General features: G+C 40.5%; 1 protein-coding gene across 1 annotated transcript; it reads left to right on the plus strand.

Annotated features, from left to right (window-relative positions):
* The first annotated feature begins 406 nt into the window (after window positions 1–406).
* kdelr1.L (KDEL endoplasmic reticulum protein retention receptor 1 L homeolog) lies at window positions 407–25,569 on the plus strand. Its single transcript, NM_001094107.1, is given in 5 exon segments — window positions 407–575; window positions 7,635–7,735; window positions 13,996–14,154; window positions 16,506–16,758; window positions 24,946–25,569. Coding segments are annotated over 5 exon segments (639 nt in total). The 5' UTR covers window positions 407–484; the 3' UTR covers window positions 24,981–25,569.
* Window positions 25,570–27,220: the final 1,651 nt, after the last annotated feature.

The raw sequence follows: 27,220 nt of genomic DNA on the forward strand, positions 1-27,220 counted from the left end.
AGTTGCTTAGAATTGGCCATTCCAGTACACACTAAAAGTTGATCCATCCCTTTACACAGCTAACGCTGAGGATCCAGGTAATTCTTTCCGCCCTACACTAATCCAACCAGGCGTCCGCTCTGTCATAATAAAATCACTGCCAGCAACACTTATACGGCCGCCTACCTGTTGCCTGGACTACAGCTCCCAGCGCCATCTCACATAGATCCCAAGGTAGCGGCATGTCGGGAGATGTAGTGCAGCGATCAGTATGACGGAGAGCGGCTGCGCAGCAGAACCAGGGATTGAGATGTGAGTTCCTGGTTCCTGTAGGGGGAGCTATAGCTGCCGGCACGGTGCCTCCCTTCTTCCAGCCAGGGCCTAGCGCTGAATTAAGTCCCTCTCCCAAAAACCGGCTACTGTATAACATAGACTGTAGTTACAGCACTGAGTAAGGACCCCTGCCTCCCCCTCGTTAGTAGCCCAATCAGCGCGCCTGTCAGTCATGAATATCTTTAGGTTCCTCGGGGATATTTCCCATCTCTCTGCCATCATCATCCTCCTGCTGAAGATCTGGAAATCCAGGTCCTGTGCCGGTAAGCAGCTCCATACAAACCTCCCACTAATAATAATAATGATGATCATTGTATAATATGTATCACTGTATATAGGCCACCTATAGCGCCGCTGTTATAGGACTACATTTCCCAGCGTGCCTCAGTGAGCAGAGCAGTTGGAGGGGGCGATGGGAGGTGTAGTTTTGCAGCAGTGCCACAACTCGGCTTGACATTGGTGCTGATGGGGTGGGGGTGTGGTTTGCTAACAATGACCGTTTTCTCGTAGATCCCTCCACATGTGGTTGGACTGATTGATTGGGGGTTGTAGTTTAACATGAGCAGCACAGCTGGAGACTCCTTCTGATATTGGAGGATGCTGAGAGATGTAGTTCAGTCACAGGTGTGGCACAGATCAGCGGTATTCCTGGGTTGTAAGGATCGCTAATTCTTCCATACATATCTACATCACTGGGGGGGTCTATATATATATATATATATATATATATATATATTATATAGTGAATAAAGTACCCCTTCTTGTAAAATATAAGAATATTATAAGTAACCGAGCAGTTTCATGACCATATAAAAACACGAGGCCGAAGGTTACGAGTTAACTTCTAATATCCTCATATTTGGCAACGGGGGTACTTTATTTATTATAATACACAAGTTTCAGTGAGTCATGTGACATCATGACACCAGAACTCACCGTTTATAACTGATGACATCAGAACTCAACGTTTATAAGGATATCATTTACAAGATATTCATGGCTTTTGTGTATTATAAGGATATATTTTACAGGTTGTTCATAGCTCTTGGGTTTTTTTTATAGTAAAGAGATTAGATGTGCAAACCATGGGCTGCTGCCATTCCTTAACCTGCCCCCACACTTGCATCATAGTTGGTCTGGGTGTGGGAGGTGCAGTTGAAATCTCTACCCATTAAGAAATGGAAATTCTGCTCTTAGGGCAGACAGAGTATAGGCCACTGTTCTCAGTCTGTGTATTTAGTACAGGATGAGAGAAGCGGGTCTTCTCCATGCCACCTATCTGTTCATTTTAATAAGATTCCCTTGCGTGCAGTCACATGCAAGCGGAGCAGTGTGGAGGTCAGGCTGTAAACGTCTGCTTTCACATTTTCGTCAATCCACCGCTCTGCTGCACGGGACTGCACACAAGCCAATCTTATTAAAGGAAAACTATACCCTCAAACAATGTAGGTCTCTATAAAAAGATATTGCATAAAACAACTCATGTGTAAAACCCTGCTTCATGTAAATAAACCATTTTCATAATAATACACCTTTTTAGTAGTATGTGCCATTGGGTAATCATAAATAGAAAAATGCCATTTAAAAAAAAATAAGGGACCGTAGGGATTCACGGTGCACTAGGGATGCACCGAATCCAGGATTCGGTTCGGGATTCTGCCTTTTTCGGCAGGATTCGGATTCGGCCGAATCCTTCTGCCCAGCCGAACCGAATCCAAATCCTAATTTGCATATTAGGGCTGGGGAGGGAAATTGTGTGACTTTTTGTCACAAAACAAGGAAGTAAAAATGTTTTCCTTTTCACACCCCTAATTTGCATATGCTAATTAGGGTTCGGATTCGGGTCGGTATTCGGCCGAATCTTACACAAAGGATTCAGGGGTTCGGCCCAATCCAAAATAGTGGAGTCGGTGCATCCCCACGGTGCACACAAACAAACCATACTTGTTAGGTCACATAAGCCAATTAACAGAGTTCTGTTACAGTTAGAGCTGCAGTATTTCTGGTCAGGTGATCTCTGAGGCAGCACAGAGACGAAATGGTGGCTCAAGGCAAGAGATGTAAAAAGGCAAGATTTACTTAAATATATATTCCAGTTTGCTAAGATTCTTTAAATTGCTACTTAATTTGATATAAATTATTCATTTTGGGGGGTATAGTTTTAAAGGGGTTGTTCACTTTTTTCAGTTCAGTTGTTTTCAGATTGTTCCCCAGAAATAAAGACTTTTTTCAATTACTTTCCATTATTTATTTATTTACTGTTTTTCCAAAATCTAAGTTGAAAGTTGAATGTCTCTGGTGTTTGGAGTCTGACAGCTCAGTAATTCAGGCGCAGACTCTAAACTGTTACAATTTTGCCACATTTATTTGATACATTTCTCAGCAGCATCTATTGTATCAATTCTAACAGCTGCCTGTAATGAAACCCAGAGATTCTGCTCAGCAGGGACAAAGATAAGAAATGTATCAACTAAATGTATCCATTTAGAACAGTTTACAGGGTCGGCGACCCCCCCCCTCCCAGAGCTGCTTTAGAAGGTGAAAAAAGACACTTTACACTTTAATATTAGAAAAACGGTAACACAGAGCAAAGTAATTATTTCTGGTGATCTAAAGGAAAACATCTAGTTGTCTGAAGGTGAACAACCCTTTTAAAATCTAGAGATATGGGGCATAGAGAGGACCCGCTTCGCCCAGCCTGCATCAAATACACTGAGAGCAGTGACCTACACTCTGTCTGCCCTTCTGCTTAAAGTTACTAGGGATGCCTATTGCGCAGATTTGTTGTGGGTATTGCATATTCTACAAGTTTACCCCACTGTGTACCATGTTTGTTAGGTTATGTAACAGAGGAAAGGGTCGCTCCGCTTCTAGTAACCTATAGCTACGTGGCAAGAAGCAGTATCTACAGATTACAGCTATCTGATCACTTGACGCTAATACACATGCAGGGGTTCGCCCCGCTACAGCAGGCTTCGTGTGGTTGGTACAACCTCTTTGGGGCAAATTCACTAAAGTGCGAAGTGCCTAATGCTAGCACAAAATCGCCAGCGTGACATTATTTCGTTACTTCACCGATTTACTAACGGGTGCTGGCGTAAATTCGCTAGTGAAGTGGACCTACTCTAGCGTTACTTCGCACCATTACGCCAGGCGCTAATTCACTAACGTGCGCATTTTACTGAACGTTACCTCTTGCGCCAGACTTGCCTTCGCCACCTCAGACCAGGCAAAGTGCAATAGAGTAGATAGGATTGCTTCAAAAAAAGTTGAACATTTTTTTTCTAAGTCCCAAAAAACGCTGGCATCTTTTCCTTTTTTTAAGGGTGATAGGCTGAAAAAGATAAAAAAAATTTGTGGGTACCCTCCTTCCCCCCTACATTTCCTAACATATGGCACCTAAACTATACAGTGGGCACATGTATAGGGCAAAATAACACCTCTATTTTATTTTTTATTTTCCCAGGCTTGTGTAGTGTAATGTATTTGTTGCTACATATACGACCATTGTACTTTAACTTGGTGCAGTATGCAAATTAGGCATCGTTACCGTAACTTCGCTTTCCTTGACGAATTAACGCTAGCGCAACTTCGCTACTCTTTTCAGAACTTCGGATTTTAGTGAATTAGCGGCGCCCTGGCGAAACTTCGTCTGGCTAAGTGCGGCGAAGCCTGCGCTAGCGCAACTCCGCAGGTTAGTGAATTTGCCCCTTTGTATGCTATTGGGAGAGGTGCAGACCCCTCTAACCAACACCGGGCAAACGCAATTGAAGAGGAGGGGGAAAGAGGAAATCCTGGTTCGTAGGGCACACAGTATTACAGCTATAGGTTTAGTTGCAGTTAAACTTTATTTTATAAAACCTTTCTCCTCCTCCTGTCGTCTTCTCAGATCTTTTTGTTGGCATTTTTCCGACCCTCAGCACTCGCATAATCCGAAAACCCTCCAATTTCAATATTATCCCTGGGCAGGGACATTAATCTTTTCCTAGATACAAATGAAAAGAACAATTACTTTTCAGATAATTGCCTCAATTTATAACGAAGCAAATTATTGATATGCTTAAACGTCCCCTTTAATTAAAGAATGGGGAAATAAATAGCTTAGATATTAAGGGATGGTGCGGGAGAGATACGAGCGCCTTGTATGTGCACAGATGCATCACGGGGCTGGTCAAACAGTAACTGCATTCCCTGCATGCATGATATAACGATACAGCAAACAAGTGGTTTTGCTCTTATTTCACTATCTGTTTGTTGAATGGAGTTCTTAAAGGGGCTGTTCACCTTTAAATTAACTTTAAGTAAGTTGTAGAGAGTTATATTCTGAGACAATTTGCAATTGGTTTTCATTTTTTATTATTTGCGGTTTTTGAGTTATTTTTCACTTTTTATTCAGCAGCTCTCCAGTTTGCAGTTTCAGCAATCTGGTTGCTCGGGTTCAAATTCACTTGGCAACTATGCACTGATTTGAATAAGAGACTGGAATATGAATAGGAGAGGCCCAAATAAAAAGATGAGTAATAAAATGTAGCAATAACAATACATTTTTTTTTTTAGATGGGGTCAGTGACCCCCATCTAGAGGGGAATGGTGATTCATTTTGCAGGTTTGTCTGTGATGAGAATGAGAAGCTGAGTGCAGGGTCCATCCTTCTTTCCGAAGGAGGAACAGCCACCCTAAAGGCCCCCCCCATATACGAACAGATATAAACTGCCATCAGATTAAGTTGCCAGTTTATTGGGCAGCGTATGGGGCCCTCCGACGTCCTTCCCTGATCGATATCTGGCAGGTTTAAAAATCCCGTTGGATCAAGGACCACATCAGTTCTATGAGACAGCCCTCAATCTGACTGCCTGTATTCTCTTCGTTTTAATCCGATCGTTGGGCCCCAGGGCCCACAATAGATCAGTCCGATATCACCCACCTCAAGGAGGACATATTGGGGAGAGATTTGATCGTTTGTTGACGTCTCCAAACGAGCGGATCTCCGATTTAGGTCGCCAAAAATTTGCCGCCGACGAAATGACGCAGACGCCTATTAAAGTCTATGGGTGTCAAAATTTTTTATATGCGCTGCAAATTTTTTCCCATCTCTAGTTGCTAGATGAATAATCCTGCATTTCTGCTGAGGAGCAGTATAATAGCAGTACTGAGCAAATTGTACAGTGAATTGGCTGTATTCCAGTAGATTGGGATCCGTTATTCCGGAAACCCATTATCCAGAAAGCTCCGAATTATGGGAAGGTCATCTCCCATAGACTCCATTTTATCCAATTTTCTAAAAATTATTTCCTTTTTCTCTGTAATAATAAGACAGTAGCTTGTACTTGATCCCAACTAAGATATAATTAATCCTTATTGGAAGCAAAACCAGCCTATTGGGTTTATTTAATGTTTAAATGAATTTCTAGTAGACCTTGATCCAAATTATGGAAAGATCCCTTATCCGGAAACCCCCAGGCCCCGAGCATTCTGGATAACCGGTCCAATACCTGTACTGCAGCTGTGAATCTTAGGAGATATTACTCTGAAATGTTCTCTCTGGTGCCATTTGAGGAGCGTATGTGAGAGCTATCATTTGACATTATTCACAGATTTTATGACTTTGAGAAGTGTCAGTGGGTTGTATCTATCTCCCTGATTTACAGTTGTTAGAGAAAGAGTAGATAAAAACAAAGGGACGCCTCCTATAGACCAGTGCCCTATACATGTTTGTTCTAAATGGGAACATGGTCGGATTTCGGGTGGAGCTAAAATGGCATTTTCTCTGGGTCCCATGTGACAAATTAGGGATGCACCAAAGCCAGGATTCAGTTCGGGATTTAGCCTTTTTAGCTGGATTCCGATTCAGGCAAACCCAAGTGTCTGGCTGTATCGCATCCGAATCCTTAAAATTATGCGACTTTTCGTCACACAAACAAGGAAGTAAAAAATGTTTTATTCGACTTTTTTTCTCTTTGGCCCTTCCTTTTCCTAATTTGCATATGCAAAATAGGGTTTTGCATTCAGCTCGGTATTCGGCTTTCATGAAGGATTCTGCGAAATCCCAAAATAGTGGATTTGGTGCAACCCTACTGTTGATAAACAGCCCTTAGGAGATTTTATCTCATGTTAAAAGGGTTGTTCACCTTCAAACAACTAGATGTTTTTAGACAGATCACCAGAAATGGACTTTTTCCAATTACTCTGTCACTGTTTTTCTAATATTGAAGTGTAAAGTGACATTTTTCGCCGACCCCGTAAACTGTTCTAAATGGATACATTAGTTGATACATTTCTTATCTTTGTCCGTGCTGAGCAGAATCTCTGGGTTTCATTACAGGCAGCTGTTAGAATTGATACAATAGTTGCTAATACTCCAGAGATGCTGCTGAGAAATGGATCAACTAAATGTTGTAAAATTGTAACAGTTCAGAGTCCACGTCTGAATTACTGAGCTGCCAGACTCAAACACCAGAGACTAGAGTCCTGCGCGGGTCCATTTTTTGGAACCCGTACTCGCAACCTGCAATCTGCAACCCGGACCCGCAACCCACATTCTTACCCGCTTGCACCCGATACCCAACCCGCAAGTACCTTATCCGCAACCCGGCCCCGTTGACAATCAAGAATCAGGAAGTGCTATCATTGTAAACCGGAAGTGACATCATTGGAAGTAGACGTGATCAGAAAAAAAGAGTAAAAATCTCTATTGAGAATACTTGCAGCGCCACCCACAAACCCGCAGAACCGCCGACCCACATCTATATCCGCACCCGGAATTTCTACCCGCAACCCGCAGGGTATCGCATGTTTTTGCAGATAACCCGTGGGTACCCGCTGCAGGACTCAACCAGAGACAGGGTCATTCAGCTTTTTAAACTTAGATTTTGGAAAAACAGTAAAAAATAAATAAAGGAAAGTAACTGAAAAAAGTCTTTATTTCTGGTGAACAATCTGAAAACAACTGAACTGAAAAAAGTGTTTAAAAGGTGAACAACCCCTTTAAGGTGGCCAAACTCGGGCCGATTTTGGCATGTGAAATGATTGATATCGGGACAATATGATAAAATCATATACTTATCATTACATTGATTCCCCTCTTGTCTTCACACACGTATGTACGTGACGTTTCACCACCCCAGTTTTTCCACCGACGGAAAAATTCTTAGTGTGCCGTAGGGCTTGGTGATTGGTTCTAGAGTAGAACTGCCCTGTTTTACATTAGTTCTATAACTCCACTTGTATCTGAAGGAAGAGCTGTTTTTTTTTTAAAAAAAATAATACAGAAATATGACACACGAAATGCTTTGATGTTAACCCTTGCGGTTTCTTTCCTCCAGGTATCTCTGGGAAAAGTCAGCTGCTCTTTGCCATTGTTTTCACGACACGATATCTCGATCTGTTCACAAACTTTATCTCCTTCTACAATACATCCATGAAGGTAACATTGTGACTTCTGCACTCTTGTATATTATATAAATATATCTATTAGTCATGTTCGGGCCTGCCCAATACCTGCGGGTCTGGAGGGTTCAGGCAGACACACGCACAGTGAATTCGGGACCTAAGTCTGCACTGCTTCTGCTTCACGTGACATTTATTTATAGAAGGAAAAACATTTTATCTCACCAGTAATATGTGGGGCCTGGATTCTCATGCCCCAGACCTACAGCTCAAGGTGGAGGTATCCAATAGGGATGCACTGAATCAGGATTTGTTTCGGGATTCGGCCTTTTTCAGCAGGATTCGGATTCGGCCGAATCCTTCTGCTAGGCCAAACCAGATCTTAATTTGCATATGCAAATTAGGGGTGGGGAGGGAAATCACATGACTTTTGTCGCAAAACAATAAAAAAATGTTTTCCCCTTCCCACCAATAATTTGCACATGCAAATTAGGGTTCGGTATTCGGCCGAATCTTTTGCAAAGGATTCGGGAGTTCGGCCGAATCCAAAATAGTGGATTCGGTGCATCCCTAGTATCCAACTAAAGAAGAAAAATGGCAGGCACTTACAGATCCCACAAACAGGCTTGTAAGAGAACCGAGAAACTTTATTTAGGCCACAAAATAGATGAAAACATAGCCTTACACGTTTCGTGCCAGTGGGCACTTTATCATAAGCTGTGATTAAGTGCCCACTGGCACGAAACGTGTATGGCTATGTATTTATCTATTTTGTGGCCTAAATAAAGTTCTCGTTCTTTTACAAGCCTGTTTGTGGGATCTAAGAAACAACTTACGGAGCACCAGGAGTAGAGTATTTAAAGATATATATTTTAATAATCCATGTTAAAAAATAGAAGTTTCAATGTATCTGAATTTGGACAGATCGTGCGCTTTACGCGTTTCGTGGCATCTCGCCACTTCTTCAGAAGCAAGAAGAAGAAGTGGCGAGACGCCACGAAACGCTTTTACCTATCATTTTCAATGAGTCTGCCAAATTTCAAATGAATCTTGAAATTTTGAATTGAAAAATTTACTTCTACAGGAAGATCTTAACTATTGAGCTTCAGAATTCGAAGTCAATATTTATCGGCAAAAAATTTTGACTGTTGACCCCTTTAGAGTTGGGAAAGTTTAGTAGCTAGGGTGTCATATCCTCTTCAGAGGATAAAGGGTTGTTCACGTTAAAATTAACTTAGAATATCTCTCTCTCTACATCTTACTACTGTTCTAAGAAAAATAGTAGGGATGCACCAAAACCAGGATTGGATTCGGGATACTGACTTTTTCAGCAGGATTTGGATTCGAGGGTTCGGCTGAATCCAAAATAGTAGATTCGGTGCATCCCTAAAAAATAGGAATTTACAATAAATAGAAGCATCACAGAACCAACGTTTTTTGGCTGCCAGGTTCATTTGAAAGCTGTAAAGAGCAGTAAACAATTATAAACCTATAAAATTAAAAAACTGAAGACCAACTGAAATGTTGCTAAGAAGTGGTCACTCTACAATCAAACAAACTAAAAGTTGACTTAAATTATCTGTGATTTTTTTTTTAACCACTCTTTGAATTTGAATGTTGATAACAACTTTATAGTTGGGAAAGATTAACTTAGAATATCTCTCTCTCTACATCATACTACTGTACTACGAAAAAAAATAGGGATGCACCGAATCCAGGGTTCGGTTCGAAATTCTGGCTTTTTCAGCAGGATTCGAATTTGGCCGAATCCTTCTGCCCGGTCAACCCGAATCTGAATCATAATTAGCATATGCAAATTAGGGGGAGGGAAATCGCGTGACGTTTTGTTACAAAACAAAGAAGTAAAAAAAATTCCCCTTCCTACCCCTAATTTGCATATACAAATTAGAATTTGTTTTTATGTATTCGGCCGAATCTTTTTCAAAGGATTAAGGGGTTCGGCTGAATACAAAATAGTGGATTTGTTGCATCCCTAAAAAATAGGAATTTACAATAAATAGAAGCATCACAGAACCAGCGTTTTTTTGGCTGTCAGGTTCATTTGAAAGCTGTAAAGAGTCATAAAAAGAAGTTTAAACCATTAAAAACCAGTAAAAGAAAAAAAACTGAAGACCAACTGAAATGTTGCTTAGAAGTGGTCACACTATAACAAAATAAAAGTGGCCTTAAAATTATCTGTGATTTTTTTTTTTAACCGCTCTTAGGCAATAGTGGATAATGACAGCGAGATGGAATAACTAATTCAGACTTTCTTGTACATTTTAAGTTGCAGCTATTTTTGACATTATATTCACTTGCTGCAGAATTTGCCATGACAGTTTAATTATAGCAATTTTAAATGCAAATTACGAAATAACGACAAATAGAGAAAATGTTGTCTTGCAAATTATTACAAAACACTAAACAAGAACTGGGAGACTATTTAAGAGCAAAGTGACGTAATTCATTGTCCTTTAATAGTTACTCAAATGGTTAAACAATTATTTTATTTGCTTTTTTAGTTTAAAAAACAAACAAAAAGTCTATAGACGATAGAACATCAAAGGCATTGCTGTAAATTGTATCCAGCGAGTTACGGTTCAGAAAAGAGCATTAAATAAAGACACAAATCGTAGACAAAGCATTAGGAACCGGTGGCTGGTTTAGCATAGAATTTTCTGTGACGTGGGGGAACATTCATCATTTCACAGTGACTTCATTCATCATTGGAAAAGAAAAATGATGCTCAAAGGTTTTTGTCTTCCTGTTTGTAACATCCGCCATTTACCATAATCTGAATTTACGTTCCCGGATTCATGATAAAGAATCAACGTTGTGTTATTCTAACACTTCCCGCAGATAGTGCCTTGTGATGTTACAATGTGTGTATCCTTTTCCCTTTGCAAGCGTTCTAAGTGATGTTCAGTGGGGGGGAAAGCCATAAAAGTTTGCATTGTTTGCCCTTCTTTAGACTTTATATCATGCTTATACATTTAAAGGGGAAGAAAACCTAGTCGGCGCAAACCCCCCCTCCCGTTTGTTGGCCACCCTCCATCCTCCCCCCTGGCCTACCCGTCCCGCTGGGCAAATGCCCCTATACTTACCCTTTACTTACCCTTCTGCGCAGGTCCAGTCCAGGGAGTTCACAGACGACATCTTCTTCCACGCGATCTTCTTCCTGCTGTGAACGGCGTTTTGGCGCATGCGCAGTAGGATCATTTCGCCGGTACGGATCTACTGCGCATGCACCAAAAGTCACGCGCATGCGCAGTAGATCGTACCGGTGAAATGATCCTACTGCGCATGCGCCGTTCAAAGCAGGAAGAAGATCGCGTGGAAGAAGATGTCGTCGGTGAACTCCCTGGACTGGACCTGCGCAGAAGGGTAAGTAACAAGTTAGGGGCATTTGCCCAGCGGGATGGGTAGCCCAGGGGGGAGGAGGGAGGGTGGCCAACAAACGGGAGGGGGGGTTTGCGCCGACTAGGTTTCCTTCCCCTTTAAAGGAGAAGGAAAGGCTTTGTACACTTGGAGGTGCTAAATGTTAGGAACCCAAGTGATTGTATTGACTTACCTGAAACCCTAGGCTGGTGCTCCTATCAGCAGAAAACTGCACCGGCCCGGGGTTATACCAGTGAGCACCACGGATCGATTCCTCTCCTGGCTTCTTCTTTCTTCAAATTTCCTGGGGCAGACACATGCGCAGTTGAACGAAATAGCCGACTTTTTAGTTAAAGTTTGGCTTTTCGTTCTACTGAGCATGTGCAAACCAAGCGAAGAAAGAGGAAGCCGGAGGAAGATTGATCCGTGGTGCTTACTGGAATAACCCTGGGCCGGTACAGTTTTCTGCTGATAGGAGCTCCGGCCTGGGTTTTCAGGTAAGTCAATAGAATAATCACTTGAGGTTGCCTAACATTTGGCACCCCTAAAAGCACGAAGCCTTTCCTTCTCCTTAAACTCAAGTATTTTGCCAACCGTTTTAAAATAATGTTTGTGAGGAGAAGGAAAGGTTAAATCACTGGGGAGTGCTCATTTTAGGCTCCTCTCCGGTGATTATAATCACTTACCTGAGACCCCTGGGCGGTGTTCCTGTTAGCAGAAAACTGTAAGAAAAATGTCCACCAGATTTGGAAACATTACTACAATAATTACCAAATGAAATGTTCTGCTGTAGGGTCTGTTTCGGGGAGATTAGGCGCCCGGCGACTAATCTCCCCAAACTGCCTCCCTGCCGCTAGAATGAAGATCGCCAGCAGGATGCCACTCTGAGCGTTTTGTTTTCCGAAGTTGCCTCACGAGGACACTTCGGAAAACGAAGCGTTCCCAGTGCCATCTCGCGTTTCATTCTAGCTGGCGGGAAGGCAGGGGAGGCAGTTTGGGGAGATTAGTCGCCCGAAGAAGAGATTTGTGGCCGGGCGACTAATCTCCCCGAATCTGAGTGTGTGTCTCTGCCCTTCAGGATACTAATCAACCACACGTTACTGCTGCTGGGCTACAAATCTAACAATAACGTAACATATTATTAAGGGTTAAGGCATGATAGGAGTTGTAGTCCAGTAACATCAGGCTCTCCATAGCCAGCAGTTGTGTTAAAATGCAAAAGATTTCTCCACTGAGTATCCATTAAAAATGACTCCATATTTGTTGCTGCAATTGGAGTTGGAAGCAATAATCATATTTTCCCAGCACAGAGCAACTGTGTCCTTTATCTGCTTGTGTGCTTACAGTGTCGTATAATAAAGCAAAAATGGAATAATAAACTCTGCAGGGAATATAATGACAAGATGCCTGACACAAAAAACTAGGGGGGTCCTGTGTGGGGCAGCCCCTTTTTAAAGCTATTTATAATATAGACTTTAGTTTAGGACAACTCAGTGAGCTTTAAAAGGATGGTTCAACTTGGAGTTTATTTTTTTGTATGTTATGGCCAATTCTAATCACCTTTTCAATTGGTCTTCATTATTATTTTTCTATCATTTTTTAATTATTTGCCTTCTGCTTCTGACTTTTCCCAGCTTTCAAATGGGGGTCACTGACCCCATCTAAAAACAAATCCTCTGTAAGGCTTATTGTTATTGCTACTTTTTATTTTTCATTTTTCTAGTCAGGCCTCTCCTATTCATGTGCCAGTCTCTCAATTTAATCAGTGCATGGTTGCTAGGATAATTTGGACCCTAGCAACCAGACTGCCAACCTAGCAAACTGGAGAGCTGCTAAATAAAAAGCTAAATAACTAAAAAAACACAAATAATAAAAAATGAAAACCAATTGCAAATTGTCTCAGAATATCACTCTCTACATCATACTAAAAGTTAATTCAACGGCGAACAATTAACCGCAATATGGAGGAAGGGCAGCAGGGATGCAAGCTAATGTCATTCTCTATCTAATACGTGTTGTGAGTAGGGATGGGCGAATTTGACCCGTTTCGCTTCACCATAAATTCGTTGCCGATGCCCATTAAAGTCTATGGGTGTCAAAAAAATTCAGACGTGCGGCAATTTTTTTTTGAATATCGAAGTCGAAGGATTTTTAGCGTATTCGAACGATCGAATAGAAATCGTACGATCGAACGATTAAATAGTTTTTAGCGGTTTTTAGTGTATTCGAACGATCGAATAGAAATTGTACGATCGAGCGATTAAATAGTTTGAATCAAAATATTCGAACGATTTTCAGCGATCGATCAAAGGATTTCTATTCGACCAAAAAAACTTAGAAAAGTGCCGTGGAAGGTCCCCATAGGCTAACATTGCACTTTGGTAGCTTTAATTTGGTATGACGTTTTTTTTAAAGAGATAGTACTACGATTATCAAATGGTCGAATATTCAAACGATTTTTACTGCGAAACGAAGTAAATTCGAAGTCGTAGTACCCTATTCAATGGTCGAAGTACCCAAAAAATTACTTCGAAATTCGAACTTTTTTAACTTCGAAAATTCACTCGATCTTAGTAAATCTGCCCCTTATTGTTATTGATACTTTTTATTACTCTTCTTTCTATTCAGGCCTCTCCTATTCATATTCCAGTCTCTTATTCAAATCAATGCATGGTTGCTAGGGTAAATTTGGACCTTAGCAACCCGACTGCTGAAATTGCAAACTGGAGAGCTGCTGAATAAAAAGCTAAATAACTCAAAAACCACAAAAAATAAAAACCAATTGCAAACTGTCTCAGAATATCACTCTCTACATCACACTTAAGGTTAAATTGAAGGTGAACTACCCGTTTAATGCAAAGAAATTCTTTGGGGAAACGTTGCTTCCTTGTTTTAATATTTCAATTTGTATCTCTTCAGGTGGTGTACGTTGCCAGTTCCTATGCCACAGTATGGATGATATACAGCAAATTTAAAGCTACTTACGACGGGAACCATGATACTTTCCGCGTGGAGTTCCTCATTGTCCCAACGGCAATTTTGTCATTTCTTGTAAACCATGATTTCACTCCGCTAGAGGTAAAGTGTTGGAAGTGACATTGTTCCGTAGATTGCTGCAAAGAAACAAAATGATCTGATGCAATTGTCTGTCGCTATATAAAAATACACTTATTCCGGACTTGGTTGTGCAGACGTGCCATGCTTTTGATGATTCCAGTTGAACTTAAAGGACAAGGAAGGTTAAACTAAAGAAGTCGCTAGAAATGTTGTACATTATGTTTTGTGCTTCTGTACCAGCCCAAGGCAACCACAGCCCTTTAGCAGTAAAGATCTTTGTCTCCAAAGATGCCCCAGTAGCTCCCCATCTTCTTTTCTGCTGATTCACTGCACATGCTCTGTGCTGCTGTCACTTACTGAGCTTAGGGACCCACTCACAATATACAGTACACATAGAATAGAAATGTCACAATATAAGGCTGATTAGTAATTAATGCAGATAATTACTACATGGCAGCACAGAAACCAGTGCAATTAGCATCAGAATTTAATAATCAGCAAACCTGTAGCATCAGCTTATATTACAGGGGAAGCTCATTTTCTGCTGGATAATTAGTGACGAGCCCTAAGCTTAGCTTCTCAACAGCTGCTCAGAGCCCACTGAGCATGTGGGTGTCACAGACACTTTCCAAGATGGTGACCCCCTGTGACAAGTTTGAAGTCCTGGATCATTGCTGCTATTGACAAGCTCAAACTTTAGGCTGGTGCAATAAGTGCAGTATATAAAACATTGCAGTTTTAACCATATTCATTTTTATGGTTTAGTTAGCCTTTAAGGGCAGAGACACGCTGCAATTCGGGGAGATTAGTTGCCCGGCGACAAATCTCCACTTCTTCGGGGCGACTAATCTCCCTGAACTGCCTCCCCTGCCTTACCGCCTGCTAGAATGTAAATCGTTTGTGGGATGGCATTCGAAGCGCTTCGTGTTCCGAAGTTTCCTCGTGAGGCAACTTCAGGCGTCTTCGGAAAATGAAGCGCTCCGGATGCCACCCCGCTGGCATTCTAGCCGGCGGGGAGGCAGGGAAGGCAGTTTGGGGAGATTAGTAACTTGTACTTGATCCCAACAAAGATATAATTAATCCTTTTTGGAAGCAAAACCAGCCTATTGGGTTTATGTAATGTTTAAATGAATTCCTAGTAGACTTAAGGCATGAAGACCCAAATTACGGAAAGATCCATTATCCGGAAAACCCCAGATCCCAAGCATTCTGGATAACAGGTCCCATACCTGTAGTACACCTTTTAGCTAACTTTTATTATGTTGTAGAAAGTCCTATTCCTAGCAATTTTGCAGTTACTCTTCATTATTTAATTGTTATAGTTTGTGAGTTATTTGCCGCCTTCTACATCTTTCCAGCTTTCAAATGGGGGTCACTGACCCTGGCAAGTAAGTAATTTAAAACTCCCTTAAATTCGATTGAATTTGAAATTCGACTTGGGGAAACTTGTTAATAAAATCGAATTTTAGAAATTCGGACAAATTTAAACGACCCAAAAAAAAACTTCAAACTCAAATCGAATTCTATTCGAATTTGATCAAACTCGATTTGAGGTTTTTTTCTCCGAAAAAAAAATAGAATGTCAGGAAGGCGACAAACATCTCCAAATTGGTCACTGGGCCTCTGCCATTGATTTATACAGTAATTCTGCATGTTTTTGTTGGCAAATATTCGAATTCTTATGACAAATCTTAAATTCAAATTTTTGAAAAAGATAATTCCCAAATATCGAATTTGACAGTTTTGACCAAAAAAAAATAGAATTTTCAATTTGACCCTTAATAAATCTGCCCCATAATGTCTTATGTCATACTAAGGGGCAGATTTATCAAGGGTCGAATTTCGAAGTAAAAAATACTTTGAAATTCGACCATCGAATTGAAATACTTCGGCGTCAAAGCATTTTTCAAAGAATTTGGCCATCGAACGATTGAAGTAAAATCCTTCGATCAAACAATTTTAGCGTCTGATCGAACGATTTTCCTTTGATGTGTGAAGACTTAGAAAATGATTGTAGAAGGTCCCCATAGGCTATCATTGCACTTCGGCAGGTTTAATTTGGCAAAGTATTGAAGTCGAAGTTATATTTAAAGAGACAGTGCTTCGATTATCGAATGATCGAATATTCGAACGATTTTTACTTCGAATCGAATTTGAAGTAAATTCAAAGTCGTGGTATCCTATTCGATGCTCGAAGTATCCAAAAAATTACTTCGAATTTTTTTACTTCGAAAATTCCTTAGAATTCACATCGACCCCTGATAAATCTGCCCCTAAAGGTTAATTTAAAGTTAAATAACCCCTTTAATTTATTTTTACTTTGTTTTTTTTTTGTTTTTTTTAATGTTATCGGCCCACTTTTTCTCTTTCAGATCCTTTGGACTTTTTCTATCTACCTTGAATCTGTCGCCATTCTGCCTCAACTTTTCATGGTCAGCAAAACGGGGGAAGCCGAGACCATCACTAGTCATTATCTCTTTGCTTTGGGAATCTACCGCACACTGTACCTCTTCAACTGGATCTGGCGTTACCAGTTTGAGGAATTCTTTGATCTCATTGCGATTGTTGCTGGGCTGGTACAGACTGTGCTGTACTGCGACTTCTTTTACCTGTATATCACTAAAGGTAAGTAAGGAAGAAGTGTCAGCAATGTGCCATTGTTATGAACAGTTGCAGGAGAAATCAATTCTGAAAACATTTCTTTAGTAAATGATACACTTAATACAGGGGAGCCCAACACCTCCCTCAGGGACAGAAGTTTGGTACGGGTATGGGATCCATTATCCGGAAACCCGTTATCCAGAAAGCTCAGAATTATGGAAAGACTGTCTCCCATAGACTCCATTATAATCAAATAATCCAAATTTTTTAAAAATGATTTCCTTTTTCTCTGTAATAATAAAACAGTAGCTTTTACTTGATCCCAACTAAGATATAATTAATCCTTATTGGAAGCAAAACCAGCCTATTGGGTTTATTTAATGTTTACATGATTGTCTAGTAGACTTAAGGTTTGAAGATCCAAATTACAGAAAGATTCCTTATCCAGAAAACCCCAGGTCCCAAGCATTCTGGATAACAGGTCCCATACCTGTACTTGATCCCAACTAAGATATCATTAATCCTTATTGGAAGCAAAATCAGCCTATTGGGTTTATTTGTTTTTTACATGATTTTGTAGTAGACTTTAAGGGGTGGTTCATCTTTAAGTTAACTTTATTAAGTATGTTATAGAATGGCCAAGTCTGAGCAACTTTTCAATTGGTCTACATTATTTATTTTACATAGCTGTTGAATGATTTGCCTTCTTCTTCTGACTCTTTCCAGCTTTCAAATGGGGGTCACTGACCCCATCTAAAAAAACAAAAGCTCTGTAAGGCTACAAATGTATTGTTATTACTACTTTTTATTACTCATCTTTCTATTCAGGCCTCTCTTATTCATATTCCAGTCTCTTATTCAAATAGTGCATGGTTGCTAGGGTAAATTTTAGGGATGCACCGAATCCACTATTTTCAGTGCATCCCTAGTAAATTTGGAGCCTACCAACCCGATTGCTGAAATTGCAAACTGGAGAGCTGCTGGATAAAAAGCTAAATAACTCAAAAACCACAAATAATAAAAAATGGAAGCCAATTGCAAATTGTCTCAGAATATCACTCTCTACATCATAGTTAACTCAATGGTGAACAACCCCTTTAAGGTATGAAGAACCAAACTACGTTAAGATCCGTTATCTGGAATACCCCAGGTCTCGAGCATTCAGGATAACAGGTTCCATACCTGTACTAGGGATGCATCGAATCCAGGATTCAATTCAGGATTTGGCCAGGATTCTGCCTTTTTCAGCAGGATTCGGATACGGCTGAATCCTTCTGCCCAGCCAAAGAATCCTAATTTGCATATGCAAATTAGGGGCGGGGAAGGAAATTGCGTGACTTTAAATAAGGGAGTAAAAAATGTTTTCCCATTCCCACCCCTAATTTGCATATGCAGATATGGTATTCGGCCAAATCTTTTGCGAAGGATTCGGGGGTTCGGTCGAATCCAAAATAGTGGATTCGGTGTATCCCAAACCTGTACTAAGAAAGATGCAACCCAGTTTGGCAGAACATAAAATTGCACAAGTATTTATAAGAATAAACTTCTGAACGCAAAGGCTACTTTGTATAATCAGCTGTGAGCAATTCCCCTTAAAATGCCATCAGCTAAATACAAGTTGGTTTATTCAGTTTATTCAGCAGGCCAGTGACGGGGAGGCCCATTTATCAAAGGTCGAATTTCGAAAATTCATGTGAATTTTTTTAAATTCGAAAAAACTCACAGTTCAACTGGGAGGTTATTTAAGAAAAAAATTGAATAATATTCGATGAAATAATTTTGACCCTAAAATTCGAATTGGTACGAATCAGAATTTTCTCCCGAAAAAAAACCTTGAATGCCAGGAAGGCTATTAACATCGTTAATTGGCTCAACAGATCTCTGCCACTGACTTGTACATGAACTCGGCAAGGTTTTAGGTGGTGAATATTCAAATTAGGGCTGTTTCTATGGTTGAGGTGTGATAACTCTCACATTCAAATTTACATTTGAATAGGGGGGTTAAAATTCGAATGTGTGAAGTTTGAAACTCGAACATTAGAATTCACTATTCGACCCTAAAAGTACATAACAATAAAGAGTGTGGATTGTTTGGATGTGGCCAAACCAAGTCCTGCAAAAGGTGGTTCATTAAATGCTTTTTATGCGATACAAATATTATCAATTACAAATATATTCATTTAATGATTCCAAGGGTAAGTTTAACATTGAATGTTGTTTACTTTCACCCTCGTATTCCCTAATTTGTTATCCAGCATTGACTTCAACTCTTAGTATGCAGTAGAATACAAAAACGTGAGCTATTAAAAAAATAGTCGGTTCTCTTGCTATGAAGACAGCTAGTGGCTCTCCCGTCTTTTGCTTGTCGGGGCACTGAATAATTAGGGTTGGGGTATTGTACAGTCTGTTGCAAGCAGAACTACTCAAGTCAAGTTAATTGTCGTTTAGTACTAGGCACATAGGAAATATTTATAATGATCTGTGTACATAACATTGTTTTTACGTAACATTTACAGTGCTTAATAGAATATCTCATATGGTTAATGTTACAGTAGTGTCTAGCACATGTTGGTAGAACAATATTATACTAATGTATAAAAAGAATTATAACTGATACTTGGCTAACGGGTACCTGCTAACATGCACCAGCACCAACAGTCACCCGCTAATGGGCACCAGCACCAATGATCACCCGCTAACGGGCACCAATGATCACCCGCTAACAGGCACCAATGATCACCCGCTAACGGGCACCAATGATCACCCGCTAACGGGCACCAACAATCACCCGCTAACAGGCACCAACAATCAACCGCTAACGAGCACCAACAATCAACCGCTAACGAGCACCAACAATCACCCGCTAACGGGCACCAACAATCACCCGCTAACGGGCACCAACAATCAGCCGCTAACAGGCACCAATGATCAACCACTAATGAGCATCAACAAACACCAGATTACGGGTACTGACAAACACCAGATTACGGGCACCGACAATCACTTGCTAACGGGCACCAACAATCACCCGCTTATTGGCACCAACAATCACCCAATTATGGGCACCATCACCAAAACACGCCCACTAACGGGCTCCAACATTCACCCACTAACAGGCACCAACATTTGCCCGCTAACGGGCACGGTCACCTGCTTACGGGCACCAACAATCACCCGCCAAATGGCACCAGCACCAACAAACACCCACTAACGGGCACCAACGGTCACCCACTTACAGGCACCAACAATCACCTGCTTGCGGGCACCAACAATCACCCAGTAACGGGCACCAACAATCACCCGCTAACGGGCACCAACAATCACCCGCTAACGGGCATCAATTATCACTCGCTAACGGCCACCAAGTATCACCCACTAACGGGCACCAGCACCAACAATCACCTGCTAACGGGCACAAAACACCTGCTAACGTGCACCACTAAACACCCGCTAATGGGCACCAACAATCACCGCTGACACCAGAACCAACAAACACCTGCTAACGCGCACCAACAAACATCCGCTAACGGGCACCAACTATCACCCGCTAACGGGCACCAAGTATCACCCACTAACGGCAATAGCACCCATTAACGGGCACCAGCACCAACAATCACCCGCTAACTGACACCAGAACCAACAATCACCTGCTAACGGGCACCAAATACCCGCTAACGGGCACCACTAAACACCCGCTAATGCGCAACAACAATCACCGCTGATACCAGAACCAACAAACACCCGCTAACGGGCACCAACAATCACAAAAAATGTTAATCTTACAGCCTTCTGAAAGAAAAATAGGGCAGTGATCAAGGTATACAGTAATCAAAATACAAAGTAAGGAAGAAGAATATACAGACTTTACACAACCATAGATGTCTTATTTTGAGTGAGTGTTGTCATTTGAGTACATTTAAACTTGTAAGCAACATAAATTAATAAGCGGCGCTAAGCTGATGATATTTTATGTAAACGACAGCAGAGAGTTGCCTTGTCTCCTGTGTACCTGCATATCCAATAAATTAGAGAACTAATTATGTCCATGCAGATCCAATGTTGTCTTTTGAGATTGTTAATTTTCCTGCCTTATTATGCAAGGACATACCTTACTAACGACAAGCAGTCTCAGTATGCGCAGAGTTTAAGACCGTTCTCTTGTTCATCATTAGTATACAAGAAAGAGGATGGGAGGAAATGAGGGAAACAATTAGTAAAATAGCAGGAGGAATTCTTTTTCATAAAGTACCAAGGGTTTCAATGTGAGGCTGAGGTTTCTGAATTGAAGAACTATTAAGTTATTGCTTGAGCTCCCTAGGACACATAGCAACATTGAAACTACTCCATGTTTCTGATGTCCTGGTTCTTCTGACATTATTAAAGGGGAACTATGGCGAAAATGAAAATTGAATATAAGCTTCAGCATACAGAAATACGAAGTTTTCTAAAAATACAAGTTTATCTTCACTATCCCTCTCTCAGCATCTGTTTCTCTTCATTCTGTCTTCATGCAGCAGTTGGGTGTCAGATAATCATTGACAGTTAGATCCAATATATCTTATAGGGGGGTTTCTTTTGCCTAGAAGATGTATTAGAGCTCACTCTATTAAAATCACCAGACATCATGTCTCTCTACATGCAGGATTTGTGCAAAAGGCAGTTATTTTGTTAGATTTTGTTTGTACTGGAATCAGTTATTTGAGTGAGCTCTAATACATCTGCTAGGAAAGGAGCCCCCCCTATAAGATATATTGGATCTAACTGTCAATGAATATCTGACACCCAACTGCTGCATGAAGACAGAATGAAGAGAAACAGATGCTGAGAGAGGGATAGTGAAGATAAACTTGATTATTTCAGAAACAGTACAGAATATTTAATTGATTGTATTTAGAAAGTTGCAGTATGATAAAGCTTATATTCAAGATATTTCCCATTTAATTAGAACATTAATGCAAAGATAAAATCCCTTCCATAATATACTTATATACGTAACTATTTTGGGTTAAAGGGGTGAATGGGAGAGGGGTATAGAGAGCTCATTACCGCTGATTTTTGTTCTTTGTTTTAAAGAAACAAGGAGATTAGCTATCCAGCTGGTATTAAAATATTCATGCGGTAAATGTATCTGGGGATTGAAGCCAAGAAGTCAGGATGTTTTGGAATTATAACCACCTCTTGCAAGTTATGTCAGTCGAGTACTCGATTCAAGTCTTCAGTTCACCAAAAGTATCCATTTGGAGAGGGTAGAAAATGAAAAATGTATCCACTTCAAAGCTATCATCTTTTTAAGGGCAGAATTATCAAGTGAATTCGAGGGAATTTTCGAAGTAAAAGAATTCGATATTCGAAGTAATTTTTTTGGATACTTCGACCATCGAATAGGATACTACGACTTCAAATTTACTTCGACTTCGATTCGAAAATAAAAATCGTTAAACTATTCGACCATTCGATAATCGAATTACTGTCTCTTTAAAAAAACTTCGACTTCAATACGTCGCCAACTTAAACCTGCCGAAGTGCTATGTTAGCCTATGGGGACCTGCCAGAGCATATTTCTGAGTTTTTGGGTTTTGAAGGAAAATCGTACGATAAAATCGTTCGAATCGTACGATTCGAAATACGATTGTACTACGATTGGAAAACGATCGTACGATGAATAAAATCCTCCGAATTCGAATGCTGGAGGATTCTATCCGATGGTCGAATTTCGAAGTATTTTCCACTTCGAAATTCGACCCTTGATAAATCTGTCCTTATATGCAGTACAGCAATAGGCAATTTTAAGTCTGCTTTTCTTGCTGAAGGGTCTCTCTGTTAGTGTTTTAGCCAGGATTTTCTATACAGGTATGGGACCTGTTATCCAGAATGCTCAGGACCTGGGGTTTTTCCAAATAACGGATGTTTCTGTAATTTGGATCTACATACCTCAAGTCCACTAGAGAATAAGTCCACTAGAATTTTCGCTCTGGCGAATGGACTTAACTCCGCAAATTCACTAAGATGCGGATTTTAGTGAACGTTACCTCATTCGCCAGACTTGCGTTCGCCAGCTCAGATCAGGTGAAGTGCAATGGAGTGCATAGGACTTCCTCAATTTTTAGTGCAAAATTTTTCTAAGTCCCAAAAAACGCTGGCGCCTTTTCCTTTATTTCAGAGTGCAAAAGTCTGTTTAAATTTTTTTGGGTAACTGGGTTCCCGTCTCCATTTTCTAACATATGGAACATAAACTATACAGTGGGCTCATGTGTAGGGCATTATAACAAATCTTTTATTTATTAAGTTTACCTGGAATTGTGTTGCTTCAACATATACGTCCATTCAACGTTATAATTTCCCGCCGTATGCAAATTAGACGACGCTAGCGCATCTTCGCTTTGATTGCCGAAGTAATGCTAGCGAAAATTTGCCAGCATACTGCGCCCTAGCCTCAACTTTGCACTTTAGTGACTTAGTGTTGTCCCAGCAAATTTACTCCTGGCGAAGTGTTGCGATGGCTGCGAAGCCGTCGCTGGCGAATTTCCATGGGTTAGGAAATTTGCCCCTAGGGTGGTAGCTGGAGCATAAACATAAGGTTTTCTCAAGTTCAGGAATGGCAATGATGGTTGCTTTAAAGGGGAAGGAAACCTAGTCGGCGCAAAACCCCCCACCCCCCCTCCCGTTTGTTGCCCACCCTCCCTCCTCCCCCCTGGCCTACCCGTCCCGCTGGGCAAATGCCCCTAACTTGTTACTTACCCTTCTGCGCAGGTCCAGTCCAGGGAGTTCACAGACGACATCTTCTTCCACGCGATCTTCTTCCTGCTGTGAACGGCGTTTTGGCGCATGCGCAGTAGGATAATTTCACCGGTACGCATTTACTGCGCATGCGCCAAAAGTCACGCACATGCGCAGTAGATCGTACCGGCGAAATGATCCTACTGCGCATGCGCCGTTCAAAGCAGGAAGAAGATCGCGTGGAAGAAGATGTCGCCTGTGAACTCCCTGAACTGGACCTGCGCAGAAGGGTAAGTAACAAGTTAGGGGCATTTGCCCAGCGGGACGGGTAGGCCAGGGGGGAGGAGGGAGGGTGGGCAACAAACGGGAGGGGGGGGTTTGCGCCGACTAGGTTTCCTTCCCCTTTAAAGGAGAATTCAACCCCCTAATTTGCATCCACCTTCCCCCCTACCCTAAATAGGCCCTCCTCCCCCCTGGCCTACCTGGCACCCTGGGCAAATGCCTCTAACTTTCTACTTACCCCTCCTTGCAGGTCCTGTCCAGCGGAGTTCACAGCAGCCATATTGTCTCCTTTGGTCTTCTACCTGTCGTGATCGCCATTTTCGGGTGCATGAGCAGTTGGAGGAATCTTCCGTTGCGGAATATTTATGCACGATATTTACGTTTTTTTTTAATCGAAAATGACGATCACTACAGGAATCTGCCATTTCAGACCTGTCAAAGTAATGTATAATTTAATAGGAGAGGCACCTATCTCAAATTGAAGTTATTGGGGTCTTTGGTGGGTTTTCACTACTTTTTTTCGGGGTTTTCAGGCAAAATGTCGAAAAAATTGAGATTGAGAAGCAATTCAAGATTTCGTTCGAATTTATCTAGTTTTGTGCAATTCAATTAATTTGGGTTATTTTAGATCAAATGGGCCATGGGGATTTGGTTGTGTTTTTTTTTTTATTAATAAAATATGAAATAAATTGGTATTTTTGTAAATAACCCCCTAAGTATTTAACTTGGTCATGAAGGAAATTGTATTTAGATAGCTCAGTTGGGCCGCAGATGTATGTAACTTTCAAGTAGTATAAGTATAGGATCCGTTATCTGGAAACCCATTATCCAGAAAGCCCAGAATTACAGAAAAAAAGTCTCCTATAAACTCAATTTTATCCAAATAATCAAGATTTTTTTTAAATGATTTCCTTTTTCTCTGCAATAATAAAACAGTAGCTTGTACTTGATCCCAACTAAGATATAATTAATCCTTATTGGAAGCAAAACAGCCTATTGGGTTTATTTAATGTTTACATGACTTTCTTTAGGTATAAATTTAAATTACGGAAAAATCCATTATCTGGAAAACCCCAGGTCCTGAGCATTCTGGATAACATACTTGTAGCTGCTAATGATACTATTTTGCTCTTTGTATCATACATGTATAGTTTCATGAATTCGATGGTTTCGGTATGTATAGTAACGGTTGTGTTTTTGTTCTGATTTCAGTTCTAAAGGGGAAGAAGCTCAGTTTACCAGCATAAAACACCAAACTGCCTTCTTCTGGGTTGCGAACCTTTTCGGACCCCACTGAAAGGAAACAAAGAAGGAAAAGGAATGGAAAGTTCCTTGAACCAGAAATGACGAATAGGAGTTGATTTTCGCATTTCCACGATGCCCCCGACAATGATACTAAAAGGAAGACTTTGACAAAATATATACTACAGCTAAGCTGCCTTCTGACCCTTTTTTACAAAGACTGGTCTCCAAGTCTGGCTGTTTGTAGTTTGGGCCTTAGTAACAAAAAAAACTTTTCAAATCTGTATTTCTTGCTAGATTGTTTCTTATTACTCCTATCTTACATCCCCGATTGTTTCCAGGAGATGTCTGAAACCAAGAACACATACACATTTCTGCAATCTGCCTATTTTACAGATATATCAGGTTTTTTTTACAAAAATAACAATTAAAGATCTCATAGACAGTTTAGTTGAGCCTGTTATTGATCTAGTATTTGATTTATTTTTTATTTTTTTTGTATTTGCAGTTATTCCAAATGAACTTGTTTGTTGTTCATTTTCTGCAAAAGCCTTACTTTACTACACGTCAGAATACAGTGGGTTCTCGACACTATTATTTCTATTATTTGCAATCTATATTATTTCTCTTTGATAAAAGATGCAGAATGAAGCAGCTTTCTAATAAATGTAGCGGATATCCTTAGCACTGCAGCTGACATTCACAGCAAATGATTGCTTGCTAAGCAGGGGTGGGACGCCTTTTTTCAGTTCAGTTGTTTTCAGATTGTTCCCCCGAAATAAAGACTTTTTTCAATTACTTTCCATTATTTATTTTTTACTGTTTTTCCAAAATCTAAGTTTAAAGTTGAATGTCTCCGGTGTCTCAGTCTGGCAGCTCAGTAATTCAATTGCAGACTCTAAACTGTTCCAATTTTGCATTATTGAGTTGATACATTTCTCAGCAGCATCTCTGGAGTATTAGCAACTATTGTATCAATTCTAACAGCTGTCTGTAATGAAACCCAGAGATTCTGCTCAGCAGGGACAAAGATAAGAAATGTATCAACTAAGGGGCAAATTCACCAAGGGTCGAATATCGAGGGTTAAGTAACCCTCGATATTCGACTGGGAATGAAAATCCTTCGACTTCGAATATACTTTGAACGTTTCGAAGGATTTTAATCCAACGATCGAAGGATTATCCTTCGACCAAAAACCATAGGCAAGCCTATGGGGACCTTCCCCATAGGCTAACATTGAGTTCGGTAGCTTTTAGGTGGCGAACTAGGGGGTCAAAGTTTTTTCTTAAAGAGACAGTACTTTGACTATCGAATGGTCGAATAGTCTAACGATTTTTAGTTCGAATCCTTCCATTCGAAGGTCGAAGTAGCCCATTCAATGGTCGAAGTAGCCCAAAAAACACTTTGAAATTCTAAGTTTTTTTACTTCGAATCCTTCACTCGAGCTTGGTGAATTGGACCCTAAATGTATCAATTTAAAACCAGTTTACAGGGTCGGCGCCCCCCCCCCTCCCAGAGCTGCTTTAGAAGGTGAAAAATGACACTTTACACTTCAATATTAGAAACACAGTCACACATAGAAAATAGAAAGTAATTGGAAAAAGTCGTTATTTCTGGTGATCTATCTGAAAACAGCTTTTTTTCTCCACAATGATATCTAGGTTTGTACAGAAAGGAAAGACGCCCAGAATAAAAAATGAAGTATAAAGAACTCCAAAAGAAAAAGGTGGCCTAGGACTCCCTGATCCCTACCTTTATTATGTAGCGGCCCATTTAGTACGGATCTGGGATTGGTACGACAGCACTAAGTCAAAAGACTGGTGTGAATTGGAGAAGATACAGTAGGACACCCAATTGAAAATAATCTATAGACAGAAACAAAATACCAATTGATCTACTACAACACCCCTTAGTGGGCACTACATTGAAAATTTGGCATAAAAACAAATTAAAATATGGATTGACAAAAACCCCATTTATATTACAAACCTTATTACAAAATCCAGAGTTCCAACCAAGTATGGAGTATAGGGAGTTTAGTAGATGGGAGAAATGGGGAACTAAAATTACTAAAATAAGACGTTTAAAGGGCATGTAAAGGCAAAAAAATAAAATCCCATTTTTACTATCTTTAATGAAAAAGAAATCTATCTCCAATATACTTTATTTAAAAAATGTGTACTGTTTTTACAAGAAACCTGACTGTATGCAGTGAAATTCTCCCTTCATTTACTGCTGTGGATA

Source organism: Xenopus laevis, chromosome 7L, assembly GCF_017654675.1.
Source record: "Xenopus laevis strain J_2021 chromosome 7L, Xenopus_laevis_v10.1, whole genome shotgun sequence".
NCBI classification, from domain to species: Eukaryota; Metazoa; Chordata; class Amphibia; order Anura; family Pipidae; genus Xenopus; species Xenopus laevis.